The sequence below is a fragment of the Danio aesculapii genome, chromosome 19 (assembly GCF_903798145.1).
Source record: "Danio aesculapii chromosome 19, fDanAes4.1, whole genome shotgun sequence".
NCBI lineage: Eukaryota > Metazoa > Chordata > Actinopteri > Cypriniformes > Danionidae > Danio > Danio aesculapii.
In genome coordinates, this window is record NC_079453.1 from 382584 (window position 1) to 400475 (window position 17892).

The following is a 17892-nucleotide window of genomic DNA, read 5'->3' on the forward strand; positions in this document are numbered from 1 at the left end:
ACATATCAAAGATGAGTAAACATTAAATAAAATGTATATTCTTAGTGTTCAAATGTTTAAATAATTTCTTTTACATTTAATAAATAAAGTTAATTATCAGTCTTTAACTATCAGTCTTCAACCTTGAGAAACTGTTTTAATGTTGCTTATTTGCCTACATTTATTTGTCTTTGCCATTATTTCCCAAATTTATATGTTTCAGAAAGATTATCTAAAAATTAGTGCAGGGCAAAGATTAATCGCATCCAAAATTAAAGTGACATAATATGTGTGTGTGTGTGTGTGTTGTGTATATTGATTATCTTTATATTAATACACACATGCTGACATGTATTTGAGAAAATGTATATTTATATTTGGATATCAATACATGATCATTTTAATATCTACAGTTGAAGTGGAATTATTCGCCCCCTGTTTATATTTACCCCCAATTTCTGTTTAACCAAGAGCAGATTTCAACACATTTCTAAACATAATAGCTTTAATAACTGATCTCTTTTCTCTTTTCCATGATGACAGTAAATAATATTAGACTAGATATTCTTCAAGACACTAGTATTCAGCTTAAAGTCACATTTAAAGGCTTAACTAGGGTAATTAGGGTAAAGTTAGGGTAATTAGGCAAGTTATTGTATAACAGTGGTTTATTCTGTAATAATATTGACCTTTAAATGGGTTTTAAAACAATTAAGAAAAAAAAAAAAAAAATATATATATATATATATATATATATATATATATATATATATATATATATATATATATATATATATATATATATATATATATATATATATAATGTTAAAACAAACTTTAATTTTGGTTGCATAATAATAAATATTACATAATACACACCTAAAAATGAATAACCTATAACCTAGATTACAATATTGTGTGTGTAGAGTTCATATGATAATACCCTCAGCACCATTGTGTGAAGTTCACCAGTGTGTGTTAGTATCTGTTCTCTAACATACTGACTAATCATTTCACCAGTCTGACTCACACACACACACACACACACACACACGGCTCTGTTTCCACACTTGCTGTACATTTTCATCAGCTCATCAAAATGACCGCATGTTTGACCAGAACATTACGAAAAAATCCTGCCAATTAGAAAACTGCTCCAGACGACCAGAAAATGTGAAATGGAAATTCTAGAATAAGGGAGGAAACGCCATATTAGGTTATGAAGGGCGGAGAAACAGAGCTTTAAAACCGTCAGCTTTACGACTACTTCCGCTTCACTCTCAGTTCAGAGTGTCGACCAACAACGCACGCGGCAACCTCAAGCTTAACCTTCGCCATTTAAGTTACCCCACATCGAAGCGTCAGTTTTAATCTTTTCTCTTTAAGTTTATTGATCTTCTATTTGTAATCAGCGAGTGAAATATGGCTCTGAGTTTGGAATTTAGACGAACGGCCGCGATGAGCCTCCTCGCGCAGGGCGTTCACACGACGCTCGCGCCGACGCTAAAGACGCGCGTCGAGGACGAGCTAGACGGATACACTGAGGAGGAGGAGGCGCCTCTGAAGCGGCTCAGACCTGGTACAAACGGCCTGAAGGGGCTTCAGCTGGACGGTCGATTTGTTTCTGCGACAGACGGATCTCTACCGACCACCCCGGATCCAGAGGAGCTCGACTACGCTGAACTGGAACGCGATACTCGGCAGCTCTTATTGGACTTTTACCGCACACACACGGGAATGTGTCCGGTAGACCGTAAACTTCATCACGCCATACCTACGATGAGGCGAGTGGTCGACAATATTCTCGTGAAGCACCAGATCGCGTACAAAGGTAAGAGTCGCGCATGCGCAACCGACATCCAGTCAACAAAGCTGAGCAGTGTAATGATTGTGGTGAAGCTGTTTGCTATATTTGGTGAAGTTGTTTGCTATATTTGCACATTCAGACGTAATATCAGTTCAGAAAAGTTATCTAAATTGAGAAATCATAAAATTAGCCAATGGCTTTTAAAGTACGACAGTGGTCGCGGTTTTGTTTTGACGTCATACTTGCATGCTAATCCAGACCGATCATTCAAAATAGCTTGGGGTAGTTAAACTACATCGGGAGCGTCTCACAAGTTTATTCATCGATTAAAAGTAGACTAATGTGCGAATATAAAGCAACTTTACCTCAATCACAAAGTGACTTGCATTAGGCTGAATATAAAATATAAAATACTCTTACTAAAATACTTGTGATATTGGTTTAGATTTAATTGTATGACTTAAATTGGTATACTCTGTTATATTTTGCGTTTTAGACTCATTTAAAGAGACTGTTAAGCCACAAATTAAATGTCATTTACTCTGTTCAATTCTGTCTTCGTTTCTCCATTTTGATGAACGCATATATTTCAAATTAACCTGTAACCATTGACTAACATAGTATTTGTTTATCCTACTATGGAAGTCAATGGTTACAGGTTTTCAGCTTTCTTTAAAATATGATGTTGAACCGCTTGAGCGCGAGTAAATAAAACATTTGGGGTGAACTATCCCTTTAAGTGGATGTTGTGTCTTTGTTTATTGTGGTGTATAGACGTCAGTAAATGTGTTTGTTTCTCGCCTTCGCATTTTTAGCTTTTTTTTTTTTCTTCTGGGGTTTTTATCTGGTCAAACCGCAAAGTTCGTCATCGCGATTCTCGGAAGTTCCGCTTATCAGGCGCAAGCAGCAGAGGCGGAACTGACCCATACAGGCGGAAGCTGGACCCGTTTAACACCAGAAAACTCGATTACTCTAATGTTACCTAACAAAACAAAGGTAAATAAATTGATATTGCGATATCGTCGATTGTTTAAAGCGGCCAATGAGCAGCCAGTTCAGTGCTGTCAATCAAAAGAGGGCGGTGGAAAGCAGCACACCCCCTGTTATTTCCCCAACTCAGCCGGAAGGGTTGTTCCATCTATTGTTTTCCCATGGGAGTATTTTAGTATGTGTGTTACACGACTTGAACCAAACCACATATGATATGTATAATAACATTACAAAACTTTAATTTGAAAACAAATTAATATATGTAAATGAGGCAACAGATTGCGAAGTAATTGATTGTGAACTGCAATCCTATATAAAGCATAATGAATAATGACATTTACCTTTTTTTTAAGGTGCTCATTAAAATACTCTAGGGTTTTTCTAAAGAGTATTACTGGAGGTTATTAAAAGAGTCTTATGAGTTAATGAATTTATATTGGAATGAAGGTCAATGAAGTTACCGTATATAGTTATTCGGCCAATAAAGAGTTAAGAATGATGAAGAGATGTAAAATGTGTTGGCAGTGCATATAAAAACATTATATAAGTTTATTGCAAAACATTTCTACGTTTTATTAACACTAAATTACACTGGCGCTGAAGAATGTGCAGTATGATTGGTTGAATTGACTAGAGCATCATGGGTAATGTAGTTTTTCTGCACGCGTTCCACTATTAAATGATAAATAAGGTGAACGATTGGTTTTAACAATGAATTACCAACCTCAGAGCTCACAACTATCATTAGCTTAAATAAGCTAATGTTAAAATCGATTTTGTTGAATGAATTGGGTTTTATTACTGATTGTTATAACAGCCAATGATCAGCCAGTTATGAGCTGTCAATCAGAAGGAGGCGGGGAAAGCAGAACTGATGAACATTACTGTTATTTGAATATTGTGTGTGTGTGTGTGTGTGTGTGTGTGTGTGTGTGTGCTTATTCATGACGTTTTTGTTCGTTTCTTCAGGAATGATCCAGCGTCTTCAACTGGACTCTCAGCCGGCCTCTCTGGACGTCATCAGATGTATCGCGAGCACCATGTTTAAAGATGGCATCACTAACTGGGGCCGAATCGCGAGTCTGGTGGCGTTTGGAGCAGTGGTTTGCTCTCGATTGAAGGAGCTCCAGCAGGATCAGTGTGTGGAGAGGGTGGCTGAGCAGATCTCGTCATATCTGACCTCAGAACAGCAGGACTGGATCCTTAAAAACAAGAGCTGGGTGAGGAGAAACACACACAAACTGCGCGCCATCATGATTTTCCCCATTATCACTTTATATCAGGATCACGATAATCCCTTTTGTAAATAATTAATTAATTTAACTCTTGAATTGATGAAAAAAAACAATCAAATACAGTTAATATATTGATATAATATTAATTATACAGTTATTTAGCATTAATAGTTTGTAAACGCATCATATAACGGGACTATACTCATACTCATCATGAATTAGAATAGATGATGACGTTAAACACACACACACACACACACACACAGACGTCAGCTGCTCAGATTATCCCAGAAGCGACACCTCGCGCGCATTAGCATTGCTAATGTCTGTCTGAGAGGAAAATCTCACTCACAGGAGATGGGAACAGCTTGTATTTCTTCAGCTGCATAATTCAGTGCTGTTCTCATGTGTTTGAACACACACACACACACACACACACACACACACACATGTGAGTTCATTCAGCAGTGACACTGATCTCCAAGGCTCATGTATCAGGCTGATAAACCACCATTAAGCTCATCTGTACGCTTGTTTCCATTACAGATTTGCGTAATGATTTAGCATTATTTTCTAAGTGACGATGGAAAATGTTGTGAAATGACGGCGTCTCTGTTAATTAAAATTAAAGTCATTCTCAAACCTTGGCTACATGAATGGGCTTTACTTGGACATCATCAACGCAACAGCTAATATACCTTTCTATTCAAATTAAAGCTTTAATGGCCAGTTAATCAATAAGTTTAGTCACATCTCGTCATTTATATATCACTGTCTGCTTCAGACTCTGTTATTTTGCATCTGATATTGCTGTAATCATTATATTAATTTATAAAAATCTCCATTTTATTATTGTTCACACTTAAAATTGTCATTTTAAATGGGTCTGATTTTATTTTAAAATGCGAAATTGCAAGAAAAGTATAAAATAGAGCATAATCAATTAGTTTTTCATGATTTTATTATATTGTACTATTATTAAATGGGTGATTTTTACGAATCCGACACTTCATTTCAGTTTGTTTCTTTATTTCTGGTAAAACACCTCACGAGTTTAACATTTTATTGTCATTAATTTGGTATTTTAGTGAGTCTGATGCGTTTGACTTGATATGAAGTGCAATAGCAGCTCGACTAGAGTCTCCATCACTGACGTTCCCGCTCTGTTTCTCCTCAGCATGGGTTTGTGGAGTTCTTCCACCAGGAGGACGTGGAGTCTGTGGTGCGTCATGGTCTGATGGCGCTGGTCGGATGTGCGGGGATCGGCGCCGGTCTGGCCTTCCTCATCAGGTGAGAGCGAGCAGAGGATCATGGGACTTTTCTCCGCTCTACTCTCACTGAGGCGCTTTGGAGTGTTACAAAGAAAATCTTCCCCCGCGCCGCTGTACTGACCTGAGCCCCGCTCACTCTGAGCACACGATTGGGCTCGCCGTCAGTCGCAAGAGAATAAGAACATTCTGATTTATTTTATAATAAAAAAACTATGTTTAAGAGAATATTTGTCTGCGTTGTTTGATTTCATGGTCATTGCTAATGTGTAAACCTACAGGAGTTTCTGTAAACGATGATCTGAAGGGATGATCGACTAAAACAACTTAAATAAATCCACATTTGAGAATTTTTCTGAACAGAAAACAAGATTAAATTCATCTTTATTTCTCCAGCGCTTTCACAATGTAGATTGTCGAAGCAGCTTCACATGTTATAGTATAAATTCACATTATAGTGAGTTTAAACCGTGTCTGTTTCAGTTCAGTGTGGTTTAATAATCACTACTGAGAGTCCAAACACCGAGTAATCCATCGATGCGCAGCTCTACAGATCCTGAACCATGCAAGCCGGTGGCGACAGCGGCACGGAAAACTTCACCAATTGACGAAAGTGAAGAAAAAAAACCTGGAGAGAAACCAGGCTCAGTTAGGCACGACCATTTCTCCTCTGGTGATATTTTGAAGAGTATGGCTTACTAGGGGATCATATACATAGGATGTTCCAAAGTCTTTGTCTTCTGTTCATCAGAAGAGAACTGAAAGTATTGAAGTGATTGGCTGAGTAATATGAACGGCATGTTTAAGAGGACCTCAGGCGATGAGACGGGAGTTTCCTTGTCATATCAAAAGTAAAAGAGAACTGAGCTCTGCTGTTTAGATGGTGGAAATCCCAAACCACAGCTGAATACCCACATAAAATGCAAAACTACATGAATAAATGATTTGCATACATGATTTGAATAGATGTAGAGTTTATAGATAAATGCAGAAACCAGTGGTAAAATCGCATCACAACATTAGTGTTGATCATTTTGTAGGCCTGATAATTGACTAAACATGTTTGTTGCGTGTTTGTTTACCAGTCTGTGTTTAGATGACTAATTTAACCAATTTAGTCTGTTTACCAAAAGAAAGTCCAACCTGATGTTATAGAATGTTTTTTATAAATGTATTTTAATGAATGCTCAACTCTCCGTGTGGGCTGTAAACCGTCCTCCTGCTCAGGCTCAGTCACTGTGTTTGACTCAGTTTGATCAAGTTGAAATTCTGCCTATATTATCATATGTGCACATATAGCAATGAGAGCAGGTGTCTGATAGACGTGGCTTTATTATACTGAAATGTAGGTCTACACCAAACAAATGCAAAACAGTGTTGCAACTCTCCCCTATATCTGGTGATGTCAGCTGCTGCTGTGTTTAGCAGTGTTTGTTGATTCTGCACAAACCACACACACAGTGTGACATTTATCGGCTTGCCGTGTGGTTTCTTCGCTTTTTGGTGATATTTTTCACCTTTGCAGTGCAAGTCAGCAGAATATAGAGCACGTCTTTCTGGAAACTGTAGAGCTGAGATAAACCTAACCACAGCACACAGGCGATTGCACTCACAGACAGCAGATAAACCTACTGAACAGCAAATATTAACTAGTTTGCAGAAGTTAAACACTGTATACACACACACATGCAACGTCAAGAGCTGCTCTGCGCATGTGTGTCTTCAGCAGATATCTGACACTACACAACCACAAACATTTCTGAGAAAACCTCCACGTCTCTCTCTGTGTGTGTGTGTGTGTGTGTGTGTTTATCCTGACTGTTCTGGTGCACTCTATTTTGCTCATCAACACAGCACCAACATGTTATTATGTACAAATTAAACAAAACTCCAACAAAATCGAGCATATCATCATGGCTATAAAGTACATGAAGAAATGCATGTATTAGCAGGACCGAGTGTTCATTTATGCTGATATTTCTTAGCATCATGTAAATCCAAACTTGTTTTTATTCCAAATATAGCATCTTCCCTTTAAGACTTTAAATAGTCTAGCTCTTGTTTATCATGCCAACCTACAATCTAACCCTCGCTCTTCAAGATCTCAAACTCAGGGCTTCTGGTAGTACACAGAATAACAAAGTCTACTAAAGGAGGTCGAGCCTTCTCATTTATGGCTCCTAAACTCTGGAATAGCCTACGTGATGATATCCGAGGCTCAAACACACACTCTTCAGTTCAAAACTAGATTAAAGTCCTATCTGTTTAGTAAAGCATACACTCAGTGCATCACGTAACAGTATGTTGTATTAGCGTGCTCCATGCAGGTGAGCGGGCTTGACAAACCACCTGTAGGACACACTCCTGCTGTCTTAATACACCAGACATGGTGTTAGAAGTATGTTTATGCTTTATATGTGTGTTTATATAGCACTTATTCTCAGTTATAGCACTTTATTTTTACATTGACATTAATATCTCTTGTTCAACACACACACTTAATAAACAAACACACTTGATTGAACATGTACAGGTAGACATATACACCTATATACTATATAACTGCAGGTTAACTGTGTTTATATATAATAACTTTAACTGATTAAGTCATTAGTAATTTGTTACTGGTTAATTGGTTACAATTATTAGTAACTAATACATTTATGGTAATTAATAACCTTAACTTTTTCTGATTGAAAAATATTGACTGTATTGTATTAATGTGCACCTATTGTAAAGCTGCTTTAAAACATTAATTAATTTATAATATTATAATTAATAATAATAGTGAAAAACACTATACAAATACACTTGAGTGAATATACGTCATCGATTACATCACACAAGTGTCCTGTACTTGAGATAAGCAAACCCTTGAGAGATAGATAGATTATTATGTATGTATATACTGTATATGTGTAACGGAGGCCAGCTAGCCTAGCAACAGACGCTAGAGGCCATGGTCTTCCTTGTTAGAACAACCGACTCCCATACAAAGAATCACCGGTTCGATCCTAGCTCAGACTGGGTTGGATGCAGTTGGTTCGCTGAGTTACACTTGGGGGCTCGTCCGGGATGGCAGTGAGGTTTAAGGGGGTGAGTGTAATGAAGGCCAGCTAGTGAAGTGCTCTGCAGGTAAACCTCACTCCTCTGACCTCAAATGATGCTGTTGCAACAGATGCTGGAGGCCATGGTTTCCTCTAGCCTCCTTGTTAGAGCAACCGACACCCATACAAAGAATCGCTGGTTCGATCCTAGCTTTGACCGGGTTGGGTGCAGTAGGAGCGGTGGGTTATTCTTGGGGGCTCGTCCGGGATGGGAGTGAGGTTTAGGCGTGGTAAGTGTAACAGAGGTCAGCTAGCGAAGTGCTATGCTGGTAAACGTCACTCTTCTGACCTCAAAAGGTGCTTTAGCGACAGATGCTTGAAGCCTTAGAGCAGAGGTGGGCAAACTACGGCCCGTGGGCCATATGCTGCCCACTGATCATCCGGCCAGAAATGCTGCTTCTGAGTAACGGTTTGGTTTCAGAATTAGTAAATAACTGATGCAATACAAGTGAACGCCATTTGATGGCAGTATTGCACGCGGTACAGTTAGTGCAACCAGTAGAGTTGGAACACACTCTCGGATATTAAATGCACTCGACTGTTAATGACTGAAAATGACAGAAAGCGGTAGGTCTAATACCGCTAATAAAGCGTAGGTCTAATAAGAAAGTGTTGCTGTTTTTAAAGACTACAACCTAAGGGGCCGATCACACCGAATGCACATTTACATTCCAAAACAGCGAGGTGCACCGCACTGCCTTTCTGTTGACAAGAAATAAAGGAGCGCGGTGCACTTTTTAATGTCGTTAGGCAACGACTGAATCAGCTGGGTATATTGCTGTTGATATTAATATAACTTTATTTTCAGGCTCATTATTTACATTAACACACACATAATAACATGACACGGAATAACAAAGACTAAGATTCCTCCTCCGTTTTATAACCGTTGATATGAGCATATTAATACAAGCTCAAATCAGATTGTTGTGAATTTGACTCATATTATATAATTATTGCTGGTTAATTGCGTTATTTTTTGTCATAGAATATATTCTCCATGCACACATCCACTTTAAAAGTTCTTTTATCAAAGATTTGTGGTTTCATCAAGTGTTATGAGGATTGATCTGTATATTCTGAAAGCAGTGCAGGTTAGATTATTGTAAATTTGACTGAATAATAAACTTTAGGAATTATTTTTAATGTGTTAATGTGAGATTTTTTCTATCAGACAATATCTTTTTCTCCACTGTAAAAATAAATTTATTGCATTATTACATTTAATATTATTATGTTTTATAAGGGATTATTTTGATGATTATTATTATGATGATTGATAAATAAATACAAATAGCAGTGCAAACTCATTTGACTAAGTTTTGTGTTAATGTGACATGTTTCTGTTCGATATTACATGCTTCATGCATACTGCCACTATAAAATAAAAAATAATAAAATATATTTGATTATGCCACTTTAAAGTTATGTTTTGAAGAATTTGTCATTAATGGAGAATAATGAAAACCTCATCCTTCTTCCAGTACATTATTTTATATTGCTTTTTATTAATATTAAGGTAGCTCTGCTTCCTCTTTCTTCAGTTTTTGTTATTTATTTTGTGTTTTTGAGGGTTTTTTTTTGTCATTTTTGTTGGTTGTTTTGTTATCCTCTGTACAATTATTTCATATAATTACAATATATCTGTAGCATATGCCTGTGTATTACATATTCAGTCTTGAATCTGTCCTGAATTTTATTGCATTTTTCTTCCCTTATAATTGAAATAATAAAATAAAATGTATAGGTGCTAGAGTGAACATATGAAGCCGACTCACTCCCTCAGTCAAAATCAAGGGATCAAGGGTACGTCCATATTAACTTCTCACGTTCACTTGATGAACTGGAACGCACTTTATAAGTATATACAGTATATTAATATTCTCTAAAAAAGTTCCTCGAGTACGGTCTCTCTCTCTCTCTCTCTCTCTCTCTCTCTCTCTCTCTCTCTCTCTCTCTCTCTCTCTCTCTCTCTCTCTCTCTCTCGGTTTCTCAGAAGTTGAACTTAAGAAGAAAACAGGAAGCAGCGCGTGCACGAGTGCGCGTCCCCTCTGCGCTTATATAACCTGATCTCTGTTGTTTGCACACTCCAGTGTTTGCTTAGTTTTATTTATCATTTATCAGTCGCATCCGCTAGGAAAGAGCTTTACACTGTCGGTCAGGACACTGCAGACGGAAATACTGTGTAAAAACTAATATAGAGGCGCTCACCAAACAGCTGTTCAACACTGAACATTAAAAAAGGGACAGGTCACCCAACAATCTACATTCTGCTGACATTCACTTCTTACAAACCTTTCTGAGTTTCTTTCTTCTGTTCAACGCCTTAAAAGATACTTTGAAGAATGCTGAAAGCCTGAATAAATATAAAGAGAATAAAAGTGTAAAGTTAATAAAACTTGGGGACAGATTCAGAACACCTTAATGTATTGGAAGAAATGCAAGCATAACCAGTGACCCCTGTCAATGACAGAGTAACTAAACACTGGGTGCTATTGATATTCATAATGTTTTAAATAATCTGTCCAAACTATGATGTGACAATAAAACTAGTCAGGATGATGCATTTTTCTGGATATATTTGAACAATGTTAATTTATAATCACTTTGGCGTGTGTGATCAGAATATAGACAGAATAAAAGTGGTGTGAGTGTGCGTGTGTGTGTGTGTGTGTGTGTGTGTGTGTGTGTGTGTGTGTGTGTGTATGTGTGTGTGTATTTGTAGACTTCTGAATGAATCTTGAGAATTGATGAACTAAACTGGCCGTAGTGTATGAGAGTGTGTGAATGAGTGTATATGGGTGTTTCCCAGTACTGGGTTGCAGCTGGAATGACATCCACTGTGTAAAACATATGCTGGAATAGTTGGCGGGTTATTCCGCGGTGGCGACCCCTGATTAATAAAGGGACTAAGCTGAAGGAAAATGAATGAAAGATTTATGCAAGGTCATGTTTGTCCATATTTGACCCAATGTTGGATCACGACATCCAGTTTGTTATTAGAGTGTGTATATTTGTAGACTTCTGAATGAGCCTCACCACTTTTATAAATATGAATTGGAACTGAAATTGAGAATAAAATGCGTTAAACAAATGTTGAATAATATTTTCCTTCCACTAAACCGCTCACTAACGCTTGACACAACATGTCTCGACACATACATGTGTGTTGACATCTGTATTTCTGCTGAGCAGCAAGGGTGTGTGTGTGGGGGGGGGGTTCAGTGTATGCAATCTTTTAGTTTGCAATAGTTTAGTTTGTAATGTGTTTTGTGTTGAACATGAGGACATGAGTGGTGTTTTCAAGAGGTCAAATTCACATTCCCAGGATCAGGGATCAGATGTGTATGAGTACAAAATGGATGAGTGAGTTAAGCTGTAGATACACAAAGGTATGTGGACAAGAAGGATTAATATCTCTCATTTAAAGGCTGATTACATTTATTCATTCATTTTTCCCTCAGCTGAGTCCCTTATTTATCAGGGGTCGCCACAGTGGAATGAACTGCCAACTATTCCAACATATATTTTACACAGCGGATGCCCTTCCAGCTGCAAGCCAGTACTGGGAAACACCCATACATACTCATTCACTCATGTGGCGACCCCTGATGAACTAAGCTGAAGGAAATTGTATGAATGAATGACTGTATTTCTCTCCATCTGCACCGCACACTTTTCTTAAACTCCATCATCTTCTGACTCGGTAAGTAAAAGAATGTCTACATCTGAATAAACCACACACTCATTAGACTTCTCCAACATTAAAAACCTCTATTGCACAACATCTTGCACAATATTGTTAGTTTGGGTCACCGTTCACTGTATTAACAAACCATTAACTGACAGTACTAGCTTAATGAACTACTAATGAGCTGTTTATTAACAGTTAGTAAGGTAGAAGTTGGGTTGGATCAGGCATGCAGAATAAGATCATACTTTATAACTACTAAACAGATAACAGCAGGAATATTGACCTAAAATAAAGTGTCACGAATAAAACACCTGAGGGATGAAAGTGTGTTTAACTCTCTGTTCTAGTGTGTTTTAATGGTCTCTGATACAGTGCAGTGTGTGTGTGTGTGTGTGTGTGTGTGTGTCTTGTAAACTCCTAAGTCAGTGTAAACTCTTCAAGTCAGTGTGTGTGTGTGTTTCTGTTTTGTACACTTTAGTCAGTGTAAACTCTTTGGGTGTGCGTGATTCTGGCTTTTAAATACTTGGGTCAGTGTAAACTCTTCAGGTGTGTGTGTTGAGGTGCAGAAGTGTCATGGTTAATGCATGATCTGATGTCGAGTTTCCAGAGAGTTCCCCGCACTTCCTGCTGCGCAGCTATTGGCTGACACTCTTCTGCCTCCCCGTAGCAACAGCTGCTATAAATGGCAGCAAAACACAAAGTTTCCCAGAAGTCAGCTGACGTGTGTGTGCGTGTGTGTATGTGTGTGTGTGTGAGTAACACTTCTGCTTTACATACTTTCATGAAACTTAAACTTTAACTAAATAACTTCTACAATAAGAACTTACTCTATAGTTTTAAACAGAATGTAGGAGATGTGCAGGATTTACATAACAGTGATGGAAAAATACAGTGTACTTCTGCATGACACACACACACACACACACACACACACACACACACACACACACACACACACACACACACACGTCTACTGTAAACACCCAATTGCTGCTCTTTATAAAGTTATAATAAAGTTTTGAGTCTGGTTTGAGCATCTTCTGCACTTCATAACCTCCTAAACTCCCTTTAAAACCTTTAAACTAGCAAATATTCAGACATTCTGTTCATAATAAGTGTGTGTGTGTGTGTGTGTGCGTGTGTGTGTGGGTGTGGGTGTGTGTGTGTGTGGGTGTGCTTTTGTGCATAGGTTTGTGTGCATGTGTGTGTGTCTCCAGTGTTTTTGTGTGCTTGTGTATGTGTGTATGTCTGCATATGTGTGCGCTTGTGTAGTGTGTTTGCATGTGAGAGAGCGTTCATGTGTGTGTGTATGAGTGTGCGTGCATATATTAATGTGTGTGTGCATTTGTGCATGCTTGTGTGTGTTTTGTGTGTGTGTGTATACATGTGTGTGCTTGTGTATGTGTGCCCAGCTAGCAAAATTTACGTGGCTCAAATCCGGCCCGCACCAGACATTTAAATCCGGCCCACATACCGCATGGAATGATGGTAATTAGGCGGTCCACTCCTGTTTGCCAGATCTGGGCCACAATTAAGCCATGGCCATACCACGTGGCAGCCAGAATTCAACCAAATGAACCAGAACTGACCCTATTCTGGGCCACAGTTTGCTTTTGTTCCGGCCCAGATCTGGCCTACACCTTACACTTGCTGGGTGTGGCAAAGTACAAAAATCCCAGCATGCATTGCAGTGTGAATCCATTCTACAGCTTATTGATGCTCCAGTTGTCATTATCTGCTGTTGATTCTGCTGTTTCTGTTGACACTGTGGTTGAGGTTCATACGCTGATTATTGATGTCTCTGTGAGCAGTTCAATTGCTATCAATTGAACCCTAGAATTTCTTTAGCTTATAAACCTTCATAATACTGTGGCATGTTCAATCATGTTATTACATTACGTCTGATAATGGATTAAACATTGGTGAACATCAGTGAATTATATTATTTCATCACAGGTTGGGCCTTAATTAATTAATTTTTATTTATTTGTGTTTATACTTGGCTTGTTTGCTGTAATGAATAAACTTTTCAAGCAAAGTTCTTCAAAATTACAGCAGCCCAAAAGAACATTCATATTAAGAGAGTCAGGGCTGAGCCCAACTATAGCAAACACTTTTCTCCAGGATGGTGACTTTAGTCTATGTGGCCCACATGTGTTTTAAGATAACTGGGCCACATTTGCCAAATCTATAGGCTAACGGCTGCATTAGCCAGAGCTAACTGTGCCAAATATTTGCTAAAAGTGGTCCACTTATGTCTTAAGATAACTGGGCCACATTTGCACCTACACGTGTGAGCCACTTTAGGTTTAGACCCAGATTACCCTTAAATGACTAGGCCACATTTTTGCCAACGGTGGCCCACATTTGTCCTCCATCATTTGGGCCAAATTTACCATTTTCCACATGGGCCACATTAGGTTTACCTTCAGATTACATCTAGCCATAAGTGCCAAATCTTTGCCTTAAATGGCCCATATATGAAATTGAAACTTTGGCCCCCCTTTGCCATTGTACAGGTGAGCCACTTCAGGCTCATATTAGTTTTGTTTGGGCCGAAGGAAGACCACCAGTGCTGCATAACTGCCTAAAGTGGCCCACATTCATATGCTATCTGGGTGTGCATGTGTGACAGTATGTATGTATGTGTGTGTGTGTGTGTGTGTATGTGTGTGTGTGCATGTGTGTGTGTGTATCTATGTGTGTATATATGTGTGTGTGCCTGTGCATGAATGTTTGTGCATGTATGTGTGTGTGTATGTAAGTTTGCGTGTGTCTGCTTGTGCAAGTGTGTTTGTCTGTGTTAATATGTCAGTGTGCTTGTGTTTGACTATTTGTGTGTGTATGTATATGTATATGTGTGTGTTCGTGTGGGCATATCTGTGTGTGCTTTTGTATGAGTGTGTTTGTGTGTGTATGTATGTGTGTGCACATGTGCATTTGTGTGTCCGCATGTGTAAATGTGTGTGCATGTGTGAGAGTGTCTGTGTATGTGTGTGTGTTTTTAAGTATGTTTGTGTGTGTGCATGTGTGTGTTTGTGTGTTTTCTACTGTGCATGCACAGGTCTTGACAGGAAGTGAGCTGGTGTGTGTGTGTGTGTGTGTGTGTGACCTGCTGACACACATTCACATCTGCATGAAGCGGAGTCTCTTCATCTGATCTCAGACCTGCGCTTCACTGCAATAAAAGCAGCGGGGCGTGACAGTGATGTCGCTATAGAAACCCTGGGGGTGTAAAACTCTGTTTTAAAACATGACATGATTATGGGCGGCACGGTGGCTCAGTGGTTAGCACTGTGGCCTCACAGCAAGAAAGTCATTGGTTCAAGTTCTGTCCGTTGGTGTTTCTGTGTGGAGTTTGCATGTTCTCCCCGTGTTGGCGTTGGTTTCCTCCGGTTTCCCTCACAGTCCAAACACATGCGCTATAGGGGAACTGATGAACAAAATTGGCCATAGTGTATGAATGTGAATGAGTGTGTATGGGTGTTTCCCAGTACGGGGTTGCAGCTGGAAGAGCATCCGCTGTGTAAAACATTTGCTGGAATAGTTGGCGGTTCATTCTGCTGATTATTAAAGCGCTAAGCCGAAGGAAAATGAATAAATGACATAGTTATCAGTCATAAACACTGATACGGAGCATCTGATGGCTTTATTTCACAGGTTGATGATTAAATACTTCATATTATAGACATGTGCATTAAAACAGCTGGGAAAGTTTTATCATAAATGTCCAACACACTCCTAAAGTCCCCGAGTCTCATATCAAGCAGAAACGTTTGGAGAAAAGTACCTGTGCTTTCATTATTAACCACAATCAGAGCTAGTGCTGGTGTTTTGGGGGATTTTCTTTATCGGTTTAGTCGAAAACCTTCACCAAACTCCTCAAACACACTTCATAATTTTATTTCATATCCTACACTTCAGCACACTCACATAAAAGAGTGTTTATGACGTTTCTACATTCATGAGGTTATCTATGACACACACACACACACACCCACAACACTCCTATGGAGACGGAGAGGTTATGATGACGTCAGAGGCTCACAGGAACATCTCATTTATGTTTCCATAGCAGCAACAGTCATATATATACAATGCCACATCAAACATTTCATTGGTTCATTATTTTAGTATTCATTTTGTATTATTCATTCATTCAGTTTCCCTCAGCTTTATTAATCAGGGGTCGCCACAGTGGAATGAACCGCCAACTTATCTAGCATATGTTTTACACAGCGGATGCCCTTCCAGCCACAACCCAACACTGGGAAACACTCTCACATTCACACACATACACTACGGCCAATGTAGATTGTTCGGTTCACCTGTAGGGCGGCACGGTGGCGCAGTGGGTAGCACGATCGCCTCACAGTAAGAAGGAGTCCCGGCTGGGTCAGTTGATGTTTCTGTGTGGAGTTTGCATGTTCTCCCTGTGTTGGTGTGGGTTTCCTCTGGGTGCTCCGGTTTCCCCCACAGTCCAAACACATGCGCTATAGGGGAACTGATCAACTACATTGGCTGTGGTGTGATGTGTGAATGAGTGTATATGGGTGTTTCCCAGTGATGGGTTGCAGCTGGAAGGTCATCCGCTGTGTAAAACATTTACTGGAATAGTTGGTGGTTCATTGCACTGTGGCGACTCCTGATGAATAAAGGGACTAAGCCAGAAGAAAATGAATCAGTTCCCCTATAGCACATGTGTTTGGACTGTGGGGGAAACTGGAGCACCCGGAGGAAACCCACGCCAACATGGGGAGAACATGCAAACTCCACACAGAAACACCAACTGGTGTCCCCAACCGGGACTCGAACCAGCGACCTTCTTGCTGTGAAGTGATTGTGCTACCCACTGTGCCACCGTGATGCCCCTTTTGCATTATTATACTATTTGAATTCATTTTAATATTTGATTTATGCTTGGAGTTTTATGTTTTCATTATCTCTATTTAAATGTGTTTATTTTAAATAACTAAACAAAAAAATGTCATGGTAATTCACCTAATTTTTTAAATTGATATATATATATTTTTTTAAATTATTAACTTCTATATTTAATTTAAAATCTTTCCTATGCTTTTATTTGTATTTTTTAAAATCTTTTTTAAGGTTTTGAATATTCATTAGCAGCAGTTGAAAGCTCTTTTAGTTGCTCTGTTATATCTGTGGTGATTTGCATGAAATAAATTTGCATTCAGCATTAAAAAAGACACTCTTTCATATCACTGACCCAGAAATAAGTGTGTGTGTTGGCATGTCTCTTTAGTGTGTGTGTGTGTGTGTTGGCATGTCTCTTTAGTGACGTGCGTGTGTGTGTGTGTGTGTGTGTGTGTGTTTAGGTTTATCACAGGATAAGACAGTGATGCATGTCTTTTATTCGTCATCATAAATGCTTTAAGGTTTTACAGCAGAATCATCCAACAAAAGCACAAAGACCAAAGATCCTGTCGAGTCAAACACACTAAAGTGCATCATGTTGCTTTGAATAATCCGTTAAATAAAATTTTAAAAATGTAATAAAAAAATTAATATATAAAATAAAAAGATTTTCGTCAAAAATCATCTTAAAATTCACTGTAGATTATTCTTAGTTTATTATTATTTAGAATGCAACACGGTTGTTTTAGACACAGATGTCGTTTGCTAATATGCTCATGCTAATCGGTTCTTTAGCAAACTTCATTTTCTTTTCAGCTTAGTCCCTTTATTAATCTGGGGTCACCACAGCGGAATGAACCACCAATTTATCCAGCATATGTTTTACACAGCGGATGCCCTTCCAGCCGCAACCCATCACTGGGAAACACCCATA

At 38.7% G+C, this 17892-nt stretch overlaps 1 protein-coding gene across 1 annotated transcript; it reads left to right on the plus strand.

Moving 5' to 3' along the window:
• Positions 1-1246: 1246 nt before the first annotated feature.
• mcl1a (MCL1 apoptosis regulator, BCL2 family member a) lies at positions 1247-5507 on the plus strand. Its single transcript, XM_056479098.1, has 3 exons — positions 1247-1810; positions 3746-3996; positions 5189-5507. The coding sequence occupies exons 1-3, from the start codon at positions 1402-1404 to the stop codon at positions 5303-5305; spliced, it is 777 nt and encodes a 258-aa protein (XP_056335073.1). The 5' UTR covers positions 1247-1401; the 3' UTR covers positions 5306-5507.
• The last annotated feature ends 12385 nt before the right edge of the window (positions 5508-17892 follow it).

Excerpts from the sequence above, each read along its gene's own strand:
- mcl1a (XM_056479098.1), top strand. The coding sequence starts at position 1,402 with ATGGCTCTGAGTTTGGAATTTAGACGAACGGCCGCGATGAGCCTCCTC. Across the intron at positions 1,811-3,745 it reads GCACCAGATCGCGTACAAAG|GAATGATCCAGCGTCTTCAA; the intron begins GTAAGAGTCGCG and ends TCGTTTCTTCAG. Across the intron at positions 3,997-5,188 it reads TCCTTAAAAACAAGAGCTGG|CATGGGTTTGTGGAGTTCTT; the intron begins GTGAGGAGAAAC and ends GTTTCTCCTCAG.